This window comes from Meleagris gallopavo, chromosome 1 (genome assembly GCF_000146605.3).
Source record: "Meleagris gallopavo isolate NT-WF06-2002-E0010 breed Aviagen turkey brand Nicholas breeding stock chromosome 1, Turkey_5.1, whole genome shotgun sequence".
Lineage (NCBI taxonomy): Eukaryota > Metazoa > Chordata > Aves > Galliformes > Phasianidae > Meleagris > Meleagris gallopavo.
In genome coordinates this window covers 129,326,830-129,352,659 of record NC_015011.2, presented here as the reverse complement: position 1 = coordinate 129,352,659, position 25,830 = coordinate 129,326,830, and the positions used below count along the sequence as shown (strand labels likewise).

The following is a 25,830-nucleotide window of genomic DNA, read 5'->3' as shown; positions in this document are numbered from 1 at the left end:
TGTTGGAGTCTTTCTTCATGTTTGGGCTGTCCCACTTCCAGTTACTTATTGTGCCTAGTAGCAGTATCTTCATAGGAGATGCCTTACTTAGTTGCTGCATTCAGTGCAACAATTAAGTCAAGTGTATTGGCCACTTTTCCTTTCAGACACCTTCCCCTGCCATGCAGAAAGTTGCTGATATAATACACTCTACAAAAACACAGAGTTTCTCTTTTTTGTCTACGCCTTGTTTTAGAACTCATATTTTGCAAAATTGCAAGGATTCTGTATTAACCATGCTACCAAGAAGTCTATCTGTGCTTTACCAAGGAGTATGTTATCTTGAAAGCCCCAAAGTTATATCATTATATAGCAAAATTCTACAGTTCTTTATCATGTGAGGGATTTGGGCCTTTTACTAGGCAGCTGACTGCTTAAATTATGTCTAGTTGGAATTGCACTTGGTATGAGTTTGCCAGTGACCTGCACATTCTGGAAAAACTCTGGTTGCTGCTATGTGACAGCATAGGGAATAGTAAGCACATACCCATAATTTTTCTTCCTCTGTTTTTGCAGACTGAAAATGTCTGTTCTTAAGGAGATTATGTTGTAGCACACATGGAATGTTTTAATGGCATCCAGTTATATTACAAGTTCTTGTTTGATTAGTTTTTCTGTTTTATTTAGTTTTGCATAGCTGAAAGCAAGGGCGTGCCACCTGGGAGGAATGCAGATAAATTGTTCAAGCAGCCAGAGATCAGGTTAGGGAAGTTAAAGCTCTGATAAAATTAAATCTGGCCAGGGATGTCAAAATCAACATGGAAGGCTTTTTATAGGTATGTCAGTTATGAAAGGAAGACAGGGAAAGGAAATGTGCCCTCCCTGGAAGGATATGGGAGACCTATTTACGTGGAATATGGGGAACTTTTTGCATCAGTCTTCACTGGCAAGTGCCCTAGCCACACAGCCTATGTCATATAGGCAAAGGCAGGGAATGGGAGAATGAAGAACCTCCCACTTCAGGAGAAGATCAGGGCAACTTGATTGTTCACAAGTTCATGGGATCTAACGAGATGCATTCAGTAGTCCTGAGGGAGCTGACAGATGAAGTTTTGAAGCCACTATCCATCATATTTGAGAAGTCATAACAGTCCCAGTGAGTGAAAAGGGAAACACAACCCCCTTGGTTTTAAAAAGCAAAAAAAGTAAGATCCAAGGAACTACAGGCCAGTTATCTCATCTGTGTGTCTAGCAAGACTGTGGAGCAGATCATTCTGGAAACTATGCCAAAAGACATAAAAAAACAAAGATGTTTGGTGGCAACCAACATGGCTTCACTAAGTTCAAATTGTGCCTGCCAAGTTTGTTGGCCTTCTGCAACAGGGTTACAGTATTGGTAGGTCGGGGAAGAGCAACTCTCACCATCTACCCAGATTAAGCAAAGCATTTGACACTGTCCCATGTAACATCCTTTCTTTAAATTGGGGAGACATGGATTTGATGGATGGATAAAGAATTGGATGAGTAGTAGAACTCAGAGTTGTGGTCAACAGCTCCATGTCCAGGTGAAGAACAATGAGGAATGGTGTTCACCAGGGGTTTGTAGTGGGATCAGCATTCTTTAATATCTTTGTTCATTATATGGACAGTGGGATTGAGTGCACCTTCAGGTATGCTGATGACTGCAGGGTGCATGGTACAGTTGACATTTGACTGTTGATATTTGACAGTTGACAGCTGGCGGATAGGGATGCCATCCAGAATGACCTTGACTGGTTTGAGAGGTGGACCTGTGAAAACCCCATAAAGTTCAACAAGACTGCGTGCAAGGTTTCACAGCTGCATCAGGGCAGTCATAAGCACAAATGCGGGTTGGATAGAGAATGTATCAAGAGAAGGTCTTGGGAGTGCTGAGCGTTAAGAAACTCAACATGGTTTGGCAACGTGCACTTAGAGTCCAGAAGGCTGACTGTATCCTGGGCAGCATCAAAGGGTGGCCAGCGGGAAAAGGGAGGTGACAGGCCCGCTCTGATTTGCCCTCATGAGACCCCACTGGGAGTACTTCATCCAACTCTTGGGCCCCCCACACAAGATGGAAATGGAAATGTTGGATTGAGTCCTGAGGAGAACTGTAAAGATGTTCAGAGGGCTATGACACCTCTACTATGAATGTAGGCTGAGAAAATTGGTATTTTTTAGCCTGGAGGAAAGAAAGCTCCAGAGAGAATTTATGGTGAGCTTCCAATACCTAAAGAGGGCCTACAGGAAAGCTGGACAGGGGCTCTTTATCAGGAATTATAGGAACAGGATGAGGAGTAATGGCTTTAAACAAAAAGAGGGCAGATTTGGATTGGATAATTCTTTACTGTAGGAGGAAATTCTTTACTGTAAGAGTGGTGAGGTACTGAAACAAGTTGCTGAGAAAAGCTGTGGATGCCCCAATCATGGAAATGCTTAAGGCTTTGTGGGATGGGACTCTGGGCACATTGATGTAGTGAGAGGTGTCCCTGCTCATGGCAAGGGTTTGGAACTAGTTGGCCTTTGAAATCCCTTCCAATCTAAAGCATTCTGTAAGTATGGAGCTTTTCAGATTACTCAATTGGAGATTTCAAATTGTTCATCACTAACATACCTTATCATGGCACAAGCTTGCTTATTATATCAGTGATTTCAAGATACAATGCTGTCTTTATTATAACGTAACTCCAGTTATTCTTAATGTCATTGCAGGTAAAATGTTCCAGTCTCCAGATATCACTCTTATTGTAGAGTTCATATTTATGTTTTATAAGGAGAAACCAATTGACTGGCTTCTGGACCATATCCTCTGGGTGAAAGTGTGTAACCCTGAAAAAGATGCTGTAAGTTTCTTCTTATTGTGAAGCTTCTAAAATATTTTAATGTTTGTGAATGTGCTGTTTCTGGTGAATTAAAGGCTAGCATATTTATTGTGGTTACTGTGTGTCCTGAATGAATCTGTTTTCCTACTAAGATTTTAATCTCAAGTAAACCTTGATAGCGAGATAATTGTTCTCGTTTTGGATTCTGGAGGTGGATGCAGTAGTTGATGAAAGAAAAATGTCATATTAGTTTTTATATGTAACAGTCCTGAAATGAATTCATTCTTGTAAACCCCACTGTGGCTCTATAGAATACTACTACTTGTATAGCAGTCATAGAGAAGATTCCAAATGGTGGTTAAATTTAGATTTTTGGTCCTTTATTCCTCTAGTAGCTTCCTTGCTGAAAGACTGAAGAAACAGGGTCTGTATAAAAATAGATGTAAATTTCTTCTTTATTGTTTAGTATTATATTTGTACAGCAGTGTTGCTAGATTTCTAGAATAAAACCAAGATGAACTTGATCAATAGATCTTGTGAGTCTTTTTGGTTCATGTAACATGATGTACTTTCAGTAAAATCTCAGCAACTTTTTGTTGAATTTAACAAAGTGGGTTTTTATCCCTTCTCCTTTCGCTCTAGAAACATTGTGATCGGCAGAAATCAAACCTACGGATACGCTTCAGGCCTTCTCTCTTCCAGCATGTTGGCCTCCACTCCTCCCTGGCAGGAAAGATCCAGAAACTCACAGTTAGTAGCTACACTTCTCCTTCCTTTCCAGGACAAGTTGATCTCATGAATTATTTTTTTAGCCTTTGAGGAAAAAAAGTTTTCTTGTTTAGTATTTTTTAATTATGTGTTATTCCAATTGGAATGAAACCTGGTATCAACTGGTTACTGTCAGGTATAAGAAATACCAATCTCAACTTATTTTTATGAATATTTGCTAGTGGAAATATGTTCTAAATTTTTTTATTTCTCTTTTTATTACTTTTTCTTTATTTATTACTTTAATGGCATGCTCTTCTTATTACCTAATACAAGATCTGAAATATCTGGAAATGAGTGATGTATTTATTTTTTCATTCCTTTTTTTCTAAGAGTTCATTTTAAGTGTAACCACTTGAGAAAAACATAATAAAACAGCATGATGTTTGTCTTTCTTTCAATTAGGATAAAGACTTCCTGAAACCGCTACTGCATAAAATCCATGTGAATCCACCTGCAGAGGTTTCCACATCTTTAAAAGTGTACCAGGGGCATACGTTAGAAAAAACCTATGTAGGGGAAGACTTTTTCTGGGCTGTCACACCAGTTGCTGGGGATTATATTCTATTTAAATTTGACAAGCCTGTCAATGTAGAAAGGTTAGTAATTATTTGGTTTTGGTCTCATATCTAAGGCTGTATGCTTGCCAAGAATGCTTGACAATAGAATTGGGGGCTGTTGTAATAAACTAAAGTGAAATCATCCTGGTTTATTTGCAGTTTAGGTGAAGCTGATCGCGTGCAACTTTTCCTTCCATGCCTTTACTGCTTTAAATGTTATTTTCCTCTTTATTTCCTCTTTTAATTTTACCTGGAGCCTTCTTGATAAATGCAATTCAAGACCAGTGCTTCTATGGCAGCCCATAAGGGAATCCAGAGAAGCCAATTTAGTTCTATTTGTGCTTGGTTGGTCTGCTTCTAATTACAATTGCAACTGTGCAGCTCAGTGTGTGGTACAGTATGTTGTGCCCTGCAGCCTCAGCCTCAGTTCATTGATTGTCCAGACCAGAAGTCTTGCTGGAGCATATGGTGTCCTTTTACCTGAAATTTGGCAACTCTAAAGGTTATTATTTTTTTTTTTCCAGATTCTACTTTAGGGCTTGGAAAAGAGTTAAAAGTCCAAGTTGACCTATGTAATTAATTTTAAAAATAGGCTTGAAATGAAAGTATCTGTGATTTGTTAGAGAGCTAGAGGTGACTTTATCTACTAGAGGTTTTAGTCTTCCTTTCCTTCTGCTGAGACTTTTTTGCTGCTTTGTTATTTACTGTCTATCAACATAGTAGTCTGAGACTTAAAAATTAAATTGCTTATTCAGTGTCCAAGCATTGCTACTTTAGTGGATTCCTTTCACCTTTCTTCACATACCTTATATGCTTTTTTGAGTCCAGTACCTCTAGTACAGTAGAGAAAGTTTCTTTGGATGATTTGTCTGGATGCTTTTCATATGAAGGAGCCCTTTTTGCAGTCCTGAACTGAATCCAGTTAGTCAACTTCTGCACATTGCTACGTAATCAAAGACTAAGTGAGGATCAGTACTTTCCTTGTTCTATGTTGTTTCAAGCTGGTCTGACCTATGAAACTCAAGTTTGTTGTGCAAGAAGTCAAATTACTCTTTCAGTTGATTAGTGTGTTTTAAAAGATTTTCCTGGATAGCTTTCTAAGATGTATGTGTTGAGGGGCTTGACTGCCATACTTCTGGGATTAAAAGCGGATTTTTTTTTAATCCTATATATTTTTTTAATATATAAAGATTTCCAAATGAAACGTATGAACTCACTGATTCCTTTTTGATCAGATTTTCTTCTTCAAGGTTATAAAGCGATCATTGTCAAATTTGTTTTTATTTTCTGAATAATTTATTTTTTAATACAAATTATATGCTTCTATTTTATAGGGTAGGGTAACTGTAGCAAGTAAATGTTGATCTTGGGTGGAACGTTGTTGTTTCATTAGGATGAGTCAAGTACGTAATGACAATGCCGTTAGCAACAGGACAAGTTTTAAATTGGAAGAGGGTAGATTTACACTGGATATTAGGAAGGAATTCTTTACTATGAGGATGGTGAAACACTGAACAGGTTGCCCAGCAAGATTGTGGATGTCCCCTCCCTGTAGGCATTCAAGCTCAGGCTGAATGGGGCTTTGACCAACCTGGTCTAGAGGGAGGTGTTCCTGCCTATAGCAGGAGAGTTGGAACTAGGTGGTCTTAAAGGTCCCTTCCAAACCATTCTAGGATTTTGTGAATTGTTACTAGCAAGTATAGTAGGTTATCCCTGTGGTTCAAGAATCAGCAAGTGCAGTTGTGAAGAAAATATGCATTTGGTGTGTATTACCTTAATGGTGAAGGAATTAGGGATAAAAGTAAACGCTGATGATCTCTGCGAAAGATGGGAAGACAGTTTTCATTATTCGTGCTCTTAAAATTTATAGCTAGGGCTAAGACTGTTAGAAGCAGTCTTAGCAGTAGAGGATTATATCATTATTTTATTTATTTTACTATTTTTACTTACTGATGAAAGTAATTTTAATTTAGATAAAATGTCTTGAACCCAGTTGCTTCCTCAAAGGAAGTTCACAAGTTAGAATGATTTTATATTTTCAGACTTAAAAAACTAGGTTTAGTGTCATTTGAACTATCATTTTAGGCCATTCTGGTATTTATTCATTTGTGTTTGCCACAGGGTCGTAAAAAATACAGTATTTTGCCTTTCTGCAGTCAGTAGCTGATCAGGGCTACAGACACTGTCATTTCAAATTGTTGAGGACTTGGTTTTTTTTGCCAACTTAAATTCCTCAGCAGATTTTTGTAGATGAAGGTTGGGCAAAGAAATTGTGCTTCCTTATATTTTTGTGATGCTTTTTTGAGGCAGCCAAATGTAAATCTGTGACGAGTGGGTTGAAAGACGTGAAAGGGAAAGTGGACTGCACATCAGGAAAGCTTGCCTGCTGGGAAGATAGATCCACAGCAATCAAGAGTAGAAAATATGCTTTTGAAAGCCATCTTGTGTTTGTGAAGGGACACAGCAGATGCTGTTTGTGTTTTTAAAGTAGTAGAATAGCTCTTTGAATTTGCACGAATCGTTGTCTGCCAGGTGGGTTTGAGGCATAACTGCTTAATAACTCCAGTAATAAATCCTTGATAAACAAGCTTCTTAATGGAAATATTGACCATAACTGGCAGAATGAATGGCAGGTCTGTTACAGTGTGACAGAGTAGTAACTTGTTCCTAGAGTTTATATTTCCATGCCAAACCTTTTTTGCAGAACTGAATTGAAATTTTGTGTTGAGTATAGCAGTTCTGTAACTAGCTTTCATCAAGCCTTTAAATACTTCATTTTTGAGACCTGAGAATATTGTCAGAGATAACAGAGGCAAGAATTTCTTAGTAACCTCAAGTGAGATCTGAACTCATGTACTGGAGCAGAAAAGAACACTTGTGGCTGTTTTGTGTTAAACCTAGATGGCTTATCTCTGCTGAATGCTGAAAGTCAGACGTTGATTATTCTAAACCAATCTTCTAAACTGAAAAAGAAGAGAGGTGTATAAATCAAAACTGTCTAACATTCATTTTAGTAACAGCTCTTATACTGAATCTTTTCAGTCATTTCCAAGTGAAAGATTTCCAGCCAGAACACTGAAGTCCCTTGATAGTAAGCTAAATTCTCATTCTTATTTTTGCAGTAATACAAGGATGCATACTGCTGTTACAATAGCATGTCCTTGAGACTGAAAGTAGATCCACTGACTTTCTTACTAAGGAATAAATTGCTCACCTTTGTGGGAAGTTTATTTTTTTTAAATGGATGGACTAATTTCTAAGTGCTCAAAACAGCCTACATTGTAAAGACAAGAAATACTGCATTTCTTTTCCTTTAGGTCATTAGATAATTATGAAAATTCACTTTGCTATTTCATTATATTCTGTTGTTCCAGGCTCAGTTAGTTATTAAAGCTGACATTCATATTTAAAAGTTACATTGTGGTATTCACATTACTACTATTTGAATTTACATTAAGCACTAGCATTAATTCTGGTTACTATGAATAACTATAAATATTACTTTTCTTTGCCAGTTACCCTTTTTCTTCAGAGAGGTTAGTGATGGGTATTGAGCCCAAGGAGCTCATTGTGAAGAGCTTTGGACACTGGAACTTGTTCTTTGAAAATGCTAAGTAACACCAAGGAAGCCCTTGGAACTACCTAACTGATGGACATTTTGTTTAGATCATCCTTTCTATATGACTGCTTAGCAGTGTTAGGGTATTTTCAAAAGGATTAGCAGAACTTGTGTTTTCTTGGGTTTTTTGTGTAGACTTCCTTTGTTTTTACACTCCTCTGCTTTTAACACTAGTTGCCTCATAGCTGTATCCTTGTTTTTAACAAGTTATTGGGTAGTCCTCAAAACGTGCCATTGATGGTTAATAAAGTGATTTTATGAGGTGGACCCTGCTCTCTGGCATTTCATCTTTAAGCTAGAATCTTAATACTTGGACAAATCTGCTTGTAGATTACATTTACTACTTTGTATTCTGATGTTGGCATAGCCACTTGAGGTGCAGTAGTTGAGAATAACCATCCAATTTTCTCTGCTGTTGACCCTGGGATCCCAGGGAAGGAACACATGATGTTAACCTTGTGAGTATGTCCTGTGGTAGCTTCTCATAACATAGATACCTTGCGTCAATGGGAATGATGTATCTGATTGTTTAAACTTGAAACTTACTGTACTGTGTGTTGTCTGGCAGCTGATAACCAAACATATGAGTTACTTTGCTTTGAAATGATTGTGACAGTGCGGAAAATTACCTACTTAAAAAGTGATGGCTACTATCTTGCTATTAAGCCCACTTCGTTATAGTGGAAAAGCAGCGCAGCTTTAAAAGCTGTTCATTGTAGAAGCAAGCTCTCTTTCAGCATGGTGCAATACATCCTGCCTTTCCTGTGCAGTTCTAGCTGACATAACACATGCACACAGCTGCACGGTGTACAGTTTATAAGTTATCTGTATTCTAAATGCGTAGTTATAGAATAGGTTATTAAAATGGAACATTATCATTTTATTAAGTTTTAAGTCTGATATCAGTTGGTAGGAAATATTTGGAAGTCTCATAAATTTATTAAAGTTTCAGTGCATTTCAGTTGGGCTAATGTTTTCAATGTGGGAGGGTGGGAAAAAAAAAAAGAAGAGGAATTGAGGACTTGGTTTCTGTGTTTACATAAGCTCCTGTACTAATGAGTAGAACATCCTCAAATGGATAGACTGACAGCAGGGACTTGGCAGGCAGGCTCCCAGCCACTGATGCCGGTTGCTCCGAGCATGGAACTATGCCTGCAATGATGAGGCAAGTGCTTCATCTGAAAAGAAAAGAAAGCATGGATCAGAGACAGAAGAAAAGAGCTGCCTGAGCCAAGGACATGCTGCTTCCTCCTTAATGGCACTAATGCTCCAGATTTGTGTATTTGGCAGTGTTCCTGGGCTTACTGTTCTTGGTCAGAAATATTAAGAGGCTTAATGCAGTTGCCTGAACGTTAGGTGTCTAATGTGATACCCTAAATTACTTAATTTGATTTCCCGAAGGGCTTGAGTGTCTGATATGTCATAATTGCATCCAGCATCCTGTGAGGTTGTCCACATCTCAAATGTTAGCAAATGCCAGTGTTTAAGAAAACTAACTGGAGCACTTCTGGAGAAGTGTGTGTGAGCGTGTGTCTGTATGAGACCTACTATGAAAGTAATGCCTCCTATGTTACGATGCTGGCCCATTACGTCAGAGGCAGATGTTGGTGGGATGGCAGTAGAGGCTGAACCTTCCCACCAATATTCCATTACATGCTGTTGTCGTGAGACAGATGGCAGCAGAGGGGTGGTCTGACAGAATGCAGTCTGACGTGAAAATGTGGATGGAGCAAAAGTTTTTGCAAAGGAATGGGTAAGTGACCTAAAGGATAGGAAAGAAAACTGAACATGAGAGATGGAAAAGAAGTTATTAATCTTTCTTTTATATTTTATACAAGAAAAACATGGAAAGTAATGCACAGTTAATGCATGTTTCCAGTAACAGTGAAAATAACATTTCCTAATGAGGGTTCTGGGAAAATGACAGAGTGGAGTTAGATTAGATTTCTTTTACCCTATTTGCATCTGGAGATCAAAAAGACAGGATGGATTTGGTGGATAATAACTCTTGCAGAGGTGACAGTATTTGTGGAGAGCCCAAACCTTGCTGACTGTTACTTTCATGGAAATTCACGTTGTGCAGAATTAATAACTGGCATGTTCCCTGGTGCTGGTGTACTTTTTGTGCAAACGTGCAAGGAAACATTTCCTCTCTGCCTTCCTCTCTCTCTTCCTTTCTCTGAAAATGGAATATACAAAGGTATATCAAATTGCTAAACAGAGACACAGGGAAGCACAGAGAAAAACATTTGATTCCTATTATTTACAGAAGACAAAGGCCTACATTCATAAATAGATTCCTAGAATACTTGTGTTGAGCATCAAGTGAGATGAGTCTGTTTTCTTCAAAACAAAAAATGCACTGGCAATGGCTGTGAATTTTGAATTTTTAAGATTTTTCTTGTATTATTTCCTTTCATAAAGCTGCTATTTATGATAAGCTTGTAGCGTCCTGATCTATGCTCTCTTTGTAATGGCTCAACAAAACAGAAGATGCATAGAATTGCATGTTGTGTTTAAGAAAAATGGGAATGCCAGTGATTCTTGTTTTTAATAAAACATAAAAGACAGTAAGACAGACTTCTGAGTGCCTGAATAGAAACAAATCTGGAAATTCAGACTCAGTTCTCTGAGTCTCAGTGCCTGGGAAAGAAGATAGAGACGTCCACTCCATAGGCAAAATACAAAGAGAGTAAAGAGTTGAAGTTAGCTTAGCACAGGTGAAAGCATCAGTACTTAAAGATGGAAAAGTGTTAACTGTTCAAAGAAGAATACTGAACATTTACCTTCTACTAATTTACTAATCAGTAGATTAATAGCATTTGATATTAGTGCACATAGAAATTAATAAACACATATTGATAAACGCATTGCAGGAAGTTGCTACAAAAAATGGGTATCTTTGTAGGCTCTCACTACTGGGGAAGTTCTAAATTGGAGCATTATATGTGTATATATATACATATTTAAAGATTTAGTCAGTTTAGTGCACTGGCAAGCTAATGGTATCTTGTTAGTGCGTTGACAAGCGTTCTCCTCTTCATTCTGTTTAGCTAGAGTGTGTATGAACACTGGTTTCGACTCACTGGTTTTATTTTGATTTTGTTCCTCTGGTTGACATTATAGTTGTATCTAGTTCTGTGGGCTGAAGTCAAATTCTTGGCTTCAATATTCAGGTCACTCAATGTAAAGACTGAAATTTTTTTTGCAACTTTGACTTTGCTCCACTTTGTTTTCTTAATCTTCAGTGTTCTTTTAATTATTTTATGCATTTTATTTTATGCAGTGTGAAATGCTAATGTCTAGCATCTTCTTCTACTCTCTTACTATATGGAGGTTAAGAACAGAAATACATACATATAGTAACTCCTGGCAGACAGGAAGTTGTCTGTGTTTTTGGATACGTGCAGTAGCTAGCTATTATGTGCTAGCTATTATGTTTGACCTCAGCCTCTTCAAATTAAAGAGAGCCTGACAGTGAAAAAGGTTCTCTGAAGTTGAGGTACATTGGTATTTCATTTACTAGTTGTGAGTCAGAGTTGCCTTTTGCTGATGATTTCCATCAAGAATGTCCAATTTGCCCACCTGTGTTTTAGAATTAAAGCAGGCTGTGAAGTAATGTCCTACAAGGCAACTGTGCTGTTTATTACTTCAGGTTAATATGCATTTGCTGGGATTATTATATTTAACAGGTCTGTGGCTTTCAGAATTCTAATTTGAAAGACTGGCTCAGAAAGCATGATGTTTAAGTAGCAAATAGACAAAAATGCTTTTGATTCCATCCTAGGGAAAAATATCAGTTAAACAAAGTGGAGAAAAAAAGGCGCATGGTTTTTAGTATTTCCGAGGGTTGTCACCTATAAATCCCAGGACAGATGTCAGAATGACTTAACCAAAAGCACAGCAACTTTGGTGGCTTTCTGTCTCCAGAAAAGGCTTTCCTGAAAGCCTTGAAAGCTTGTGATTTATCAGTGTGTCAAGGAGACGAGCTTCATAAAAGAACAGCTAACTGAGGCTGCTTTTAGGAGCTGTAGAACAGCCGCTCGTTTGTAAATTAAATGTTATTTCAAAGTGAATTTTCTAATTCACAAACTGTATTTCTAAGCAGAAGATTGATTATAGATACGAGCTGTGTTATGTGCATTCATGCTTCTATTTTTCGTATCTGTGCAACTGCTGTCAGAGTAGGTGTTATCTGACAAGTGTTCAGGCAGGGCTCAGATATAAAAATATCCCTTCTGTTCTAAACATAATCTTAAATAAGATGTGACATATGCATATGTTATATGTATGTGTATATGATAGACAGATATAGAAAACAGACTGAAAAAAGTGGGCTTGATTACAGAGAAATAGTTTTCATTACTTCCCATAACGGTTTCAGCATCTTGCCAGCTTTTGAGCATGATGCCCTCCTGGCCTGATAAGTTCTGGGGCTGGGGAAGAAACCCCACCTGAGTTTCAGAAGTCAGCACAGTAGGAGAAATGGCTGCTGTGGCAGTAGGGCTGCTCTTGAAACAAACAGAACCCAATCACTGCTTATCCCAGCACAGACCACCTCCGCAGTGTTGTCTTCCACTGGGAGCACACGATCAGAGAGGTGCACACAAGTACCTGCAGTGTTGGAGCTGACCAAATCTAGTTGTCTTGCAGTTCAGTGTGGGAAGCTCTGCTGAAATCAGTGCAATGGGGGTCAGTGTAGCTTTCTGAGATCTGAATGTATGATTTTGACTCTGCTGAGCTTTGATAAATGCTACATGCTTCTGTGTGTTTGTGTGTTTTTAAATTAATTCCTATTAGCTTATTACCACAGACATTTCTAATTCAGGGTCAAAGGGCTCTGTTCTACTTCTTGACTTGTAGCTATAGAGTGTGGATTAATGGCAAGTATTTACCTTGCTTCAGACATAGTGGATAAAGACAATCTGGAATTGACATCTGCAATTATGTCTTAATAAATTGCAAGTGGAGCTAATGTTTGTAATTTTAATCAAGTGATAATTTCTGAACTAATTTTGTCCCTGGCTGGTGATGTGTTTAATGTGGAAGGTAGTGCTTAATGTTTATTTCTCTAGTTTCCAATTGAAGGAAGGTTTGAAATGTGTTGATAGATTTCTTACATATTCATTTGAATGTATTAACAGTAAATTAGGTTTGTTAAAAGTGTCTTTTGAGCAGGTGTAATATACAAGCGGTTTTCAGACAGTAATCTGAACAAACATCTCTGTGGTCCCCTAGAAAAAAATAAGAATGAGCAACTTTTCAAGCGTTTGATACCACCTAGTGGTAATAAATATTGTTACTTATTTACGTGTGTATGTCTGTTTGGTATCAAGAGGTATGAAGTTTGTATTTATATATAAAGAAAGAGAAATTAAAGCCTGTCTTTTGTAACTGACTATCTGCAGGTGAGTGGTACTGCAAAAACTGTTGGAGAGGGGGTAGTTAGAATTCTAAGACTTATACTTCACTACTTAAAAATATTAGGGAAGGTTTGGGGTACATTTTAAAATGTATTTGTTCTTTTGCATTACGAAAAATCATTCATTACTCATCTAAATGAGGTTAATGGGGACTTTCTACAGGTGTGTAATATAATAATCCTTTGTACATTTAAAAATAAACAACCCGACAACACACAATTTTGTTAGCAAAGAAAAAAAATATAGATATTGAAATAATAATCTCTGGAATAGAAGTTTGAATTCAGACATCATTAATGTATTGGCTGGGAGTTCCTGGCAGAGTCGTTAATGAGGCTGTGCAAAGAACCAGAGCAGAGGTCAGGTCTCAGGGAAAACTAATCTGGCAAGAGAGTCCATGCAGATACGTTTCCTGACCTGGTTCAGAATAGATCTGCAGAGTTCATTCTGGTGGCACAAGAATGGGCTGACCTGACCAGACGTGGGAAGCAAAGGAGAGAGGTTGGAAGTGATGCCAGCGCATACCTGGCAAACAGTGTTGGCTGCTTTGTGTAATGCAACGTGTGGAGACCAGATCTAGGGATCTTCCTAGTAAAACCTTACCCAACTGCTCTTTAACAAGTGCAAAAATTTTAGCTAGCCCTTTCAATTACAGTAGGACGTGAAACCATCTTTCACTTTTTCAATCATCAATTGATGTAGGTCTAGTGTAAAATTTGTGTTTATTATTATAACTCAGATAAAGTGTTTAGTGATACATAAGGTGGTAACATAGCTATTGATTGATGATTGATATATATAGACTGTCTTATGTTTCCTTTTTATTTATAGGTACTTGTTCCACAGTGGCAATCCAGAGCATCCAGGAGATATACTTCTAAACACAACCGTGGAAGTTTTGCCTTTTCAGGTATGAACACATTGATTTGTTTCTCCTTCATTATAGGATAAAAGCAAAGCCTCATAATTGTATTGACTTCCCTTTTTTAACAGACTAAGACAGACAAGGTGCTTTCTTTTCTAACTGTAGGCTTTTGATGCTTGTACTTTTTTAAGCTTGGCTCTATTCACAGAAAATTACTGGAACTATTCAGATATTCCTTTAGAACGCAGCCTACTACAAGTATTGATGGTAATGTGGAGGTGAACAATTTCATTTTCTTCCAACTCACCGTTACTATTTAAAACAAAAAATAACCAAATAATCTGCCCTTTCCTGTGTGTTTTGGAAAAGGGAAAAGCTAAATCAGTCTCCTTTTTGACCTAGTTAAGAAAAAAAACAAAAAACAACTTGGTTCAGGAATTGACATATATCCAGACCTTACCACAAATCCTTACAGATTTTTCAGTATCTGGATTCCCAGACTAAATCTGTGTCTTTCTCTTGGTGACCTAATTTTTTCCACCATAAATCAGTCTGAATTTTATTTCAGGGGAGCACTGTACTGTCTAAAATATATTCTAGCTTGAAGCCAGACGATACAGGCTCTTTTTCTTCAATTGGATATTACACCTAATCATTTATATCACAAAACTCTGGGAATGGTTTAGGATATTACTTCAAATAAATTTGTTTTATGTGTTATTAAAATAGCAAAGTATGTCTGTCTTCTCCCACACAACTGATGCAGGTTTCTTGACATCTATTTATTAAGTGCCATATTCCAAATTTAAGAAAAACAATAATAAGTAAATGATCATGGAGGGATTGTATATATGCCAAAAACTAGACTGGATTGGTCTGGGACTTGAGAGGAGGGGAAACAAATAGTAGATGGACTTAATGTCCTGTGTCCTGTGCCTGTCAAGAAATTGTAACTGATTTGTAGGAAATTCTTAGAGTGGGTCTTTTAGTATTGGGTCGTGTGATTCTAGTTGTAGTTGTCAGGCTGTTTTTGAAGCTCTGGTCTACAGTTTTATTTTTCTGTGCTTATGAAAGAAGCTTATTGGTATCCATCCTTTTCAGTAAGGCAGTGATAATTGAAATACTTCCCTTGCTGATCTGAAGGCTTTCCATTTTACCCAAATTCCTATATTAAAAAAAATGAGCTGTAAGTTTAATTTGGCCTGAGAGAAACCTCTGGCTCAACCATAGGAAAACAAGGCAAGATTTTGCTTTCGCTTTTATTTTTCTGTGTGCACTCTTGTCTGTTATGTATTTTGTTCATGTGGCAGTTGACATATCAGTTAAGTGGGGAACTTAAAGTACTTCCTTCTTCTATTTTGAAGCCAAATACAGTTCCATTCTGGAGTACTTATTTTTGTGCGTTGGCTTACCAAAGGCTACAAATAACTATTCTATACTGGTTTATAATTTATTTAGAGAAGCTGGATGCTGGATATATAACAAGTGTGTACAAATTTGGCCTTCCTTGGCAATGTCATATGTGAAAAGTAAATAAACTCATCTGTGCTTTCTTATTGTAGAATGAAGAATTGGTATTAAGCAAAGAAACCAAAGACAAACGCTTAGAGGATGGTTACTTCAGAATAGGTATGCCACAGACAGCAGTGCTTTTGTCTTACTCATTTAGAATGCCATGTGTTTTGTTACTACTGCAACCGATAAGACACTTTAAAACCAAACCAAACCTGTATCTGGGTTTTGTTCTTCATTTTGGATGTGTGACCTTCTAGACTTAGTTAACATTGCTTCCAATATATATTCTTTGAGACTGATGTACTAAACAAAGGCCTGTTGTGACTGCTAACTGTAGTGCAGCCATGCCCAACTTCTCTGCCAGAATACATCAACCTACATTACCACTGAGGCATCTCCAGGTTGCATAAGTTCCTCTCTCATGTCCTGTGGCTGCATGAGTCCCTCCCAGTGAGCTGTTGTGCTCGAGTGCCTGTCAACAGGGGCTGGGGTTTGAACCAACTCTACAGTCAGACAAAATCAACCCTTTTGTCATGGGATGAGATTGGCATTTCTGTAACCAAATGGCTGCTGGGGAAAGGGGCAGGAAATGGCAGGATACCTGTTGTCAAGAAAGAGAAATGTTACTTGTGGATCAGGTTTGGATACTTTTCGATCCAACTTTTTTTTTTTTACTGTGATATAGGCTGGGCTTCCCAATTATAATGAAAGCAATTTTTTTTTTCATCTTAATGAATTACAGTTGATGCACTTACATTTCAAGTGTAAATTCTGGGCTTTTAATCTGGATTCTTATTAATTGTAATATATTTAAGGATTCTTTAAATGGGAGTACATTAAGCATGAATATGCTCAATGCTCTCTGAACACACATAAGCCAGGGGCTTCATATTTAGGTCCACGATATTACATGAAAATCTGTGCTAAAATCCCCTATGATCTTCAGGGGTGCTCACAGTGCAGACAGTTCTGAAGTTCTGATTCTTTAGTGTAATCCTATTCAGGTCTGGCTTCTCTGATGACATCTCCTGTCTTGATTGCTGCTTATAGTATCAGCAAATTGATACCAAAACATTGGCTGTTTTCTGTTTTGGGAAATAATAGAATCATAGAATGGCTTGGGTTGGAAGAGACCTTAAGGGTCATCAATATGCAAGTCTCCTACCGTAGGCAGGACCGCCAACCTCCATATCTAATACTAGACCATCATACTAATGATGCCAGTCAGCCCTGCATTCAGCAGCACCCGGTATCAGCTGTGAATTGTGATATTGTAGGTGTATTTTTTGGACATAGAGTCTGTTCTTTGTTGACTAGAAGTTAATTGAGGGTATACTTTCACTTCTGTTACAGGGAAGTTTGAAAATGGTGTAGCTGAAGGAATGGTTGACCCCAGCCTAAACCCTATTTCATCATTCCGGCTTTCAGTAATACAGAATTCAGCAGTCTGGGCAATTCTGAATGAGGTGAGAGATGGTATAATCTTCTAAAAATAAAAACTGCAAATGTGAGATTTCTTCTTTCCTTCAGTGTGTTTGAAGCTCAAAATTTTGGCTAGCACTGAAAACAGTTCCTTCCTATTACTGAGAGAACTGCAATCTCCTTAAAATGTAATGGTTTTTTTTCTGCTTTTCTGTTTCAGATTCATATTAAAAAGATGACAAACTGATCATTGAAATCCCCGTTACAGGGATGAGAAGGAACCCTTGAAAACTTTCCCTATGAAATCTGACATCCTTAGCAAGTCACAAATTGAAAATACTGAGCATGCACCTTATTCCAAATTTTTCATTTTCACTTGAACTCTACCTCTCGTGAAATCTACTGTAGATGAGAAGATTGTATTTACCCCTTCTTATCTGATCCATCCAGAAACTGATGCTCCACACTGATAACGTTCATCTGAGGCCTCAGTTGCCCTCCACTTCAACGTGACTTTACCATCTTGCAGCTGCAGAACCCTACTACGCTTAATCTGTACTATTTTGATAGTATAGTACTATAGAGAAGTTGTACATATTGTTACATTCCTGAAAGAAGAAAAATATATAATTATTGTTAAATATGTTTTATGAAGGGGGTACTTTCGGAGTTTCATTTATTTTCTATAACAAGAACCCTCTTTTATAGATTGTCAGGGATATATATTAAAAATGTTAGGGATGTTTAATTTATTAAAATAATTTGAAAAGTACATATTTTTATGCAGTAAAATTTTAAATTGATATAGTTTTTCTTATGAATTCTCTAGTTTAAGTTATCTTTCTACATTTTTCTTTGCAGATGCAAACATAAATTAATACCATATTTCAAATATACTGCCATGTTAAAACAAAAACAACTAATTTAAGTTTCTAAATTATGTAGTTTTGTACACAGAATTTGAATTATGTTCAGAGGCATTTATCAGAGTTCTAAAGAGGATTCTTCTTTGGAACAATGAAATTCCACTATGTACAGTTTGTAGCCACATGAAGAGCATGTTGAAATGTCTTATTTCATATTATGTACTAAATCTGCAGTGATTTTAGATACAATAATCCATTGCATTTTAGAAGAGTTTTTCAATTACAAACTGTTCTTTCTATAAAAAAAAAGAAAAAAAAAGAAAAAAGGGAAAAAAGGAAAAAAAACAACAGAACTTTTTAAGCATTTCCTGGACAAATTCATTTTCTGTACTAAAAAAAAGTATTCCCCAAGTTTGTTTTTGGAATGGCAGATGTTAACTTCTTTCAAAAGAGTTAATAGTAACTAGATACACTTGATCTACAGAGATCATCTTTTAAGGAATTACTGCAGCGTTTCTTTTTCTGGTTCTGGTTTATTTATATTTTCTTCCATTGTTCAAAAATAAGGTTTTGGATTGACTCCTTTAGTGATCAGTGTGATAACTTGCTCTTATTAAAATAAAAAGTGAATTGGGTCCCTAATAAGAAGTTAGTTAGTGCCCTGCATTTTTGTTGCAAAGGAAACAACAGTGATCTTAAATTAGAAACTCTGTCAGGAAAAGAGGTTTGGATTAAATCCAGAGTGAAATTGTTGCAGTACTAATGCTGCCACTGTTCTTAAGAGTCCTTCAGCTTAGGTGAAGGTGCTTATGACACAGATGCGGGAAGATTTAAGTTACCTGGTGAGAGATGGTCGGGAAGAAGAAGCAGTATTTCCTCTCCAGTAGGAATGAAGTGCCTGATTGATGCTGGAGGGAAGCCTCTCCCTGGCCTGGGGATTCTCAGCCATGCTGCGAAGCAACCTCTTGGAACAGACGTCTCAAAGGCTGGTGCAGTTTCATGAGGAGGAGCTCCCTTATCCCCAGCTACTCTGTGGTCTGGGCACAGACATGCAAAGCCTGCTGCAGGGTCTGTAATCTAGGGTGAAGATCTTGGATTCATGTCTCTAGCAGGAAAGTTCTGATAGGTTTGGCCTCTTTTTCGTGATCTACTGTTATGGAGCAGGAGCCTAGACCTGACTTCAGCATTGCGAGCTAAGAGCTATTACCACTGGGATACAGAGTCAGCTTGTCTTTTCTTCTGCCTCCTTGGCCAGTTGTGTTGTAGCTTAGCCAGGGCAGCAGCACTCAAGCTGATAAGCAGAACTACTTCTACAGACCATTTTGTTTTAGCTATGTTATCTGAGGGTGCAGGGAAGATACGATTTGTACACAGAAGCCCTGTGTAGAGGGACAGGTTTAAATTGAAAAAATAAGAAACCTATCAGGCAAACCTTGTTTGCTTTTTTTTCTGATTATATCAACTGCTCTAAATAAAAGTGAGGAAGGTTGGCTCAAAATTCTACCTGAATCTAGCCTGTTGTGCTGCCATATTCCAATCTGTTGTATGTAAAATGTCATTCCATCAAAGTATTAGTCTGCAGTGGCTTTTTATCACATGTTAACTAGCACAAGTCTAAGGAAGTAGGTTTTCTTCTCAGCTGTGTCTGTGAATGAATGGTGCAGACAAGGTAGCTTTAGCTACTTACTATGGTTTTGATTGCAGAAATACATAAAGTACTGTAGTTTCTTAAAATAAGTTGTTTTGTTGATAGTGACTTTTATCTTTTTCCACGAGTTCCTAAGTTCATTGGTCCCGTTTATTGATGGCGTGCTTATTGTCAAAGCATCACTGTTTCTAATGTTTCACAGTTGTTAAGATGAATCATTGACAATGGATGTAATTAGATAAATCCCTTACAACATTCACTACCAAACTGGGGGGGTTACCAGTACATTTAGTTCTCAAGAGCATCAAGATGACATTTATCAAAAGCAACAAATTAATTAGTGCTTGATAAAGCGTAGAGATTTTGGTTTTGTTTCTTCTTAAAGATGATTGCATTCTTATTGCATTGTGTCAGCAGGAGTTGGGCTCCCTCAACGCTTATGATCTTCTTCAGCTTATATATTTTTGCAATAATTGAGCCACAAATGAAGTTTTGTAGATTCAGGTAAATTCAGACCTATCAGGAAGTTCTGCAAAATTGCTTGGAAATGATCTCTACAGAGCTATTTTGGGCTTTCACACTTTCAAATTCTAATCCTCAAGTCGGTCTAATGAAGTGCAAGTCTCCTCCCTGGAATTACTGCTGAAATAAGAATGCTTTGGATGCTTGGTTCAACAGTCACTGCCTCAAGTAGTCTGGGCATGTTCCAGATGGGCCGTGTATCTTACACATGTCGTAAGTTAAATTATTACCACAAGAGTTCCTCTCAGCATCTTAAACCAATTACCTGATTTTGGACAGAGTTGTTTTCCTACATTTAACTAACTAACCTTTTTTTTTTTTTTTTTTTTTTTAGTTAGTCTTAAAAATCCCCTGTAGGTCAGTGAATCTTATAGTAATCAAATAATGACAAGTGTTTCAAAATAAACCGTGTTATCCTAAGATCCTATTAGCTGCTTCAGAAAAGATGACTTGGACCCAAAGTCATTAACAGAAAAAATCATTTTTTGGTTGAATTATTCTTAGTATCATGTATTGGATGCCAAGCAGAGCAGCTGATCATAGCACCGACTCTTTGGAGCTGATCATGGCTGCTCTGGACCAAGGAAATATAAAACTCTCAGTATAATCTCGCCGTGCACGATTAGTGGGTAGTCCTACTGAAAACAAAGCAGTGTGAACAGAATATAATCCCATTAGCACTTTTTTAATATACATTTTTCTAAAATACTGTTTAAGACTTTGTGCTTTTGTAGGCATCCTAACAATTTGTTGGTAATGATAGAAAATATTCCTAAAGGCACGTTGATTCTTCCTTAACTGAAACAACTTTTAGGAAAATTAACTATCAGACTCATGGGCCAGTGGAAGACTGCACTCTTCTATCACACGTTCTAGCTCTTCTGAAAGAAACTATTTTAAAGTATCTTGAGTCAGTCAAGAGCAAAGCAAGTTACACTTGGCCCATACAGTATAAATCATTCCTTGAATGGCTGGAGTGTGGTTGGTGTTTGGCAAAATCAAATGACAATGTAACATTTTTACTTTTTTTTTTTAAATATGTATCATTTCAATAATGGTTTTTTGTTGTTGTTGTTGGAAATGCTTGCTGCAAATGAAGTATTGTAATAATTTGTAGGTTGCTTCCAATTTGGCAGAATATTGTTTTATTTTCATGGAAAAGAAAAATCCGATTTTTCAAACCTTGTCCCTCTGAAATACATCAACCTTGAGTTTTATATTTGTCCTTACAAGGAGGGATGTGTTCTGAACAAGTGAAGGCAAGAAGCCGCAGTAGAAAGAAGAAAAAGTCCTATGTTCTCTATCTTTACGGTCACCAGTGTAATGCTGAAAGGCTTTTAAGCAGCTGGTGTTTTCAGGCTAGCATCAATTACTGATTTAAAAACACACCCCATACAGACATAATGAATTATTCTTTGAGTGTTTTAGTTCTTAAGGGTTTTGCTGATTTCTACTGTGAACAGTGAGCAGCTACAACTTCAAGTAGCTTAGTTGCGAGAACTATGAAGCCTTGTTTTGAGGGGATGAACTCTGCAGGCAAGGTACACAGGCCCCAAGTCCTCCATTGATTTCAATGGTATCGTACCAGAGGGCTCTAAATATGAAGAATTTTCCGTGTTGAACCTAAGGGTGCTAGGATTCCTGTTAGGGAATGTAGTACAGGAAGGCCATAGCTGCCTGCAGGACGGGAGCTCGTTAGCCAGGGCAGACTGGAATCCTTCGCCTTCCTTGTGTCAGCGGTTCAGTGCTTTCCTTGTTAAAAGGGGAACGTTGCTCAGTGGCTGCTGAGGGGGGAAACACAATTCTCTTCAAGCCTTAACAGTGGCTGAAACACACAGTACTGTAAGATGCACTGCCAGCATATTTGGTATTTTAAGATAAGATATAATTTTTCCTTAGAGATCAAATTCTAGTATTGAAATACGAAGTCTTACTGTATGCAGTTTACTCTTGCATTGTTTTTGAAACTGAATCCTAGTGCTCACGTTTCATATTGAACACAGTCTTAGGGAAGTTATCATCTTCATTTTCCAGAAGGTGTTGTTTGTGATGGTCAGTTTATTCTGCCTTGTGGACTTCACAGCTGTAGGCATTGCCATAAGCCTGTGTGGCCAAATTAACTCGTAGTTTCCTTCCATTTTCATTAATGTCCCACTTGTAATAGTGGATGTAATAATACCCATTGGACTTCTCTAGATTAGATAAAAAAACTTGCTGCTATATTTGGAAACCTGGTATGGGGTCATGGTAATTGTGCCTTGCATCAGTGTTACTTCTGTGTGCCAGCACTGTCTGTGTATATTTGAAATAATCATTACAATAAAACGATCTAAAGTTCTTTCATAAAAAGGAGAGGACAGTTCTCTACCTGGAGCCAGATGTTGCTTTACCACTGCAACAGTATTAACACTTCTACTTTCATGCAGTCCCAAGGCAAGGTATTCCAATATTATTCTTATATAAAAATGCTCTTCGGTGTCACTTAAAACCCATGTAATGTAGAGCTTAAGCCAGTATGTGCAAAATAGCTGCAGTGAGAGTTATGCTACATAGACTTGTTGCAGTTAAACTTAAGTTACAGATGTATAATTGTTTGTAGGAATGTACTGCAAAAGTATTTGAACAAAATTGCTAACATGTTTACTGGTGTAAATATTTTAATAAAAAAAGACACTTCAAACTTTTTTTTACACAATTATCTACAATAAAGAGAAATTTACAACCATTTACAATCAGTTCTTAACTGTTTTTCTTTGCCATCAAGACAGCTAAGATAAAGCAAAAATAATCAGTAGATAAATGAAGTCCTGTTTTTATTTCACTCTGTACTTATAAAAGGAACAAAGCATCTTGGTGAAGTTCCATCCGCATGCTAATGAGATCAAATAGAGCACAATGAGAAGAGCAAACGGATACAGAAGGATAGCTGTGTTCTTCAGAAAGGGCAATGCTGAAAAAGAGGTAAAAGTGAAGCACGTGTAAAGGAGTGCTCTTTCAAACAGGTGCTTCATGGAGAAGGGCCTTGAGGAAAGACAGAGATAGTACTGCTCTGCTGTCCTATTAGCCCTGCGCTGATCACAGATAAGAGAACTTGAGTTAAGTGGGATGGGTAAAGTCACCTAAAAATACAGACTTAACCTCAATACAAACTTTTATCCTATGTGGATGTTTTGAAGTGGATTTACAGAAGAAGAACAAGTTGAGATGTTACAGGTCTCCAAGTACAAGCTGCTATGGTGAAAAATATAAATTCTGTTGTTTACCCATATGAAAACATGCATCGGGTCATGCATTTGTCAAACTGACACATTGATAGACTAAAATAATGCTTTTTCTTTCAGTCCTACAGAAAAAGTTGCCATTACTTACCACTGTATCCAAGGAATGTCACATAGATATAATAGCCAATTGCAATCAGCCATAATGTGTTCCCAACAAAATATCCAATGACTGAATTAGGTATGATGACATCTGAAAGAGAAAAATTGCTCTCAGCTGCTGTGATAGATGACTTCATCAGAGAGAAGACAAAATCTTTTACTTACAGTTGATGAAAAACAGCTGGATAAAATGCAAAATGACCAAGAGTGGGTAGAAGGCATTCAGATGAACGTCAAAGGCATATCCCCACTCCACATCATAGTCTCTGTTCTGCTGCTTTACCAAGTACTTGTTAGAAATGAACCTACATGCGAAGATAAGTGAAAAGGTGGTTAATGTGAAGCTCTGAATTGACTGACAAAACAGTGGTATCAGACAGCAAGCTACATCTGAGATCCCAACTCTGGTACTTCGGCTCTAGGGGAGAAAGATACTCAAGAGTTATGCAAGCCAAGCTGACCTCAGAACACTTGTTAAAACTCTGACTTTGGTATTTGCTTTCAACAGGTAGCTGAAATGCACTGCAGGTAACACAATGCCAAGAACTCTTGCTTTAAATGGTTCAGTGGCAGAATTTATCAGTGCAATTACACGTTGGCTACTGCCGAACCAATGTCGCCAGTGTTTTAGACTACAGAGCAAACCTCAAAGCCTTATATTTAATTCAGTGTAAGGTCTGCTGATGTCAGAAAATGTATGCTGTTTAGAAACAGAACAAGCTCCCTATGCTTATAAACAAGAGATTGCATCTTTCAGGGTAACTTCCTCTGAAATTTCTTTATGCCAGCAGAAGAGTCAGGAGGAGGCAGATCCTGGATGCAGGGTAAGGTGAGGCAAGAAGGGCCGCAGATTCATTGTGAACAGGGGAAACTTTTGCAAAAAAGGCAAGCATGTGCAGGAGGAAGGGACTTGAAGCAAGGCAGGAGAATTAAGAGTCCTTTCTGATCACCAAGTTCTTAATTTGGAATTATTGTTTAAGTTCAACCAGCATAAGAAGAAAAACTTTAATGTTCACTAGGATACAACCTTTCTACCGATGAACCTTCTAACAGGAACCAGTAAAGAAAAAGATGATTTTTTTAAAGCAACGTTTCATAGAGTCATGTTTGGAAAAGACAGCTAAAATAATCCAGTCCAACAATCAATGGTCCAAAACTTACAATCACCATGGCTCATCAGTGTCCCAACAGCAGCACTGAACTCCAAGGGGAAATGGTTTAAACTGGAAGAGGGTAGATTTAGACTAGGTATCAGGAAGAAATTCTTTACTGTGAGGGTGGTGAGACTCTGGAACAGGTTGCCTAGTGAGGTTGTGGCTGGCACCTCCCTGGAAGCATTCAAGACCAGGCTGGATGGGGCTTTGAGCAACCTGGTCTAGTGGGAGGTGTGCCTCTCTAGAGCAGGGTTTGGAATTAGATGATCTTAAAGGTCCCTTCCAACCCAAACTGTTCTATGATTCTATGACTACTTACCACATCAGAGTTGCTATCAGGAGACCAACACCTACGCAGTCTATGAATACGACCCAAAGCAGCAACTTTATCGTTTCAAAAAACCCCATGTCCAGCACAAATCCAAATCCTACAGTAGACACTGAAAAAAGATTTTTAAAGTTAGCTTTGGAAAAGAAAGCACGAGATTATAAATCATGTTATTTTTCTGAGTTTGGTGCTAAAAAATCTCCAGTTTCCTTTTTATCTTTAACCTCTTGATCTTCAGTGCAACAGCTCTGAATTCACACAATGCTGCAACAGAATATTGTTTTGTAAAAAATCCTTGTTAACCGAAGCCATGGGCAGACTCAGGGAGTTACTAAGGCTGGGAAAGACCTCTCAGATCACTCAGTCCAACCATCAGCCCACCCCTAGCATGGACTGCCCACGTCCCTCCGTGCCACATCCACACAGCCCTGGAACACCTCCAGGGACGGTGACTGCACCACCTCCCTGGGCAGCCTGTGCCACTGCCTTCTGAGAAGAGATGTTTCCTAAATATCCAACCTGACCCTCCTTTGGACAACTTAAAACCATTACTTCTCATCCTATCGCCGTCACCCGGGAGAACAGCACAGCTCACTTCAGCACTACGCGGCAGCTCTCAGCCCCGCCTCCCCCCGCCTCTCCCTCCGCACGCACCGCAGAGCCACACGCTGAGGAGCACCAGGAAGGCGGGGTCGTCCCGCGCCCACTGGTCCTTGGTCTGCTTCCGGTAGTGGAAGTTCCTGTAGACCCGCTGCGGGGAGGTGAACAGGTACAGCATCTGCCACAGAGCGAACTCGAAGTCCATCTGCCGCACGTGGAGCAGCCGCCGCAGGTACTTGTGCCGCTTGGCCCCGGCCGTGTGCCGCGCCGCATCGCGGGGGCTGAGCGCGCCGTTGCCCTGACTGCGGGCCCCCACGGAGGTGGTGGGCAGCATCGCGCCG

The 25,830-nt window shown here is 38.3% G+C and overlaps 2 protein-coding genes across 3 annotated transcripts in view; one reads left to right on the top strand and one right to left on the bottom strand.

Annotated features, from left to right (window-relative positions):
• The window catches only part of MGAT4A (alpha-1,3-mannosyl-glycoprotein 4-beta-N-acetylglucosaminyltransferase A), a 74,194-nt gene extending 52,336 nt beyond the window's left edge, over positions 1 to 21,858 (top strand). For both annotated transcript variants that reach the window (XM_010727684.3, XM_003203141.4), the window contains exons 9-15: positions 2,710 to 2,840; positions 3,462 to 3,569; positions 3,993 to 4,186; positions 14,021 to 14,099; positions 15,617 to 15,683; positions 16,923 to 17,035; positions 17,212 to 21,858. In XM_010727684.3, coding sequence (XP_010725986.1) covers positions 2,710 to 2,840; positions 3,462 to 3,569; positions 3,993 to 4,186; positions 14,021 to 14,099; positions 15,617 to 15,683; positions 16,923 to 17,035; positions 17,212 to 17,238 — 719 coding nt within the window. In that variant the 3' untranslated portion in view covers positions 17,239 to 21,858. The remainder of the gene's footprint in view (positions 1 to 2,709; positions 2,841 to 3,461; positions 3,570 to 3,992; positions 4,187 to 14,020; positions 14,100 to 15,616; positions 15,684 to 16,922; positions 17,036 to 17,211) is intronic.
• A 965-nt stretch (positions 21,859 to 22,823) lies between these two features.
• UNC50 (unc-50 inner nuclear membrane RNA binding protein) lies at positions 22,824 to 25,824 on the bottom strand. Its single transcript, XM_010727670.3, has 5 exons — positions 25,544 to 25,824; positions 24,881 to 25,001; positions 23,573 to 23,712; positions 23,397 to 23,498; positions 22,824 to 22,977 (listed from the first exon to the last, which is right to left on the bottom strand). Exons 1-5 carry the CDS (start codon positions 25,821 to 25,823, stop codon positions 22,841 to 22,843), a joined length of 780 nt encoding a protein of 259 aa, XP_010725972.1. The 5' UTR covers position 25,824; the 3' UTR covers positions 22,824 to 22,840.
• Between the last annotated feature and the right edge of the window lie 6 nt (positions 25,825 to 25,830).

Excerpts from the sequence above, each read along its gene's own strand:
- UNC50 (XM_010727670.3), bottom strand. The coding sequence starts at position 25,823 with ATGCTGCCCACCACCTCCGTGGGGGCCCGCAGTCAGGGCAACGGCGCG. Across the intron at positions 25,002-25,543 it reads CCTCAGCGTGTGGCTCTGCG|TGTCTACTGTAGGATTTGGA; the intron begins GTGCGTGCGGAG and ends ATCTTTTTTCAG. Across the intron at positions 23,713-24,880 it reads CTGATAGCAACTCTGATGTG|GTTCATTTCTAACAAGTACT; the intron begins GTAAGTAGTCAT and ends CTTCGCATGTAG.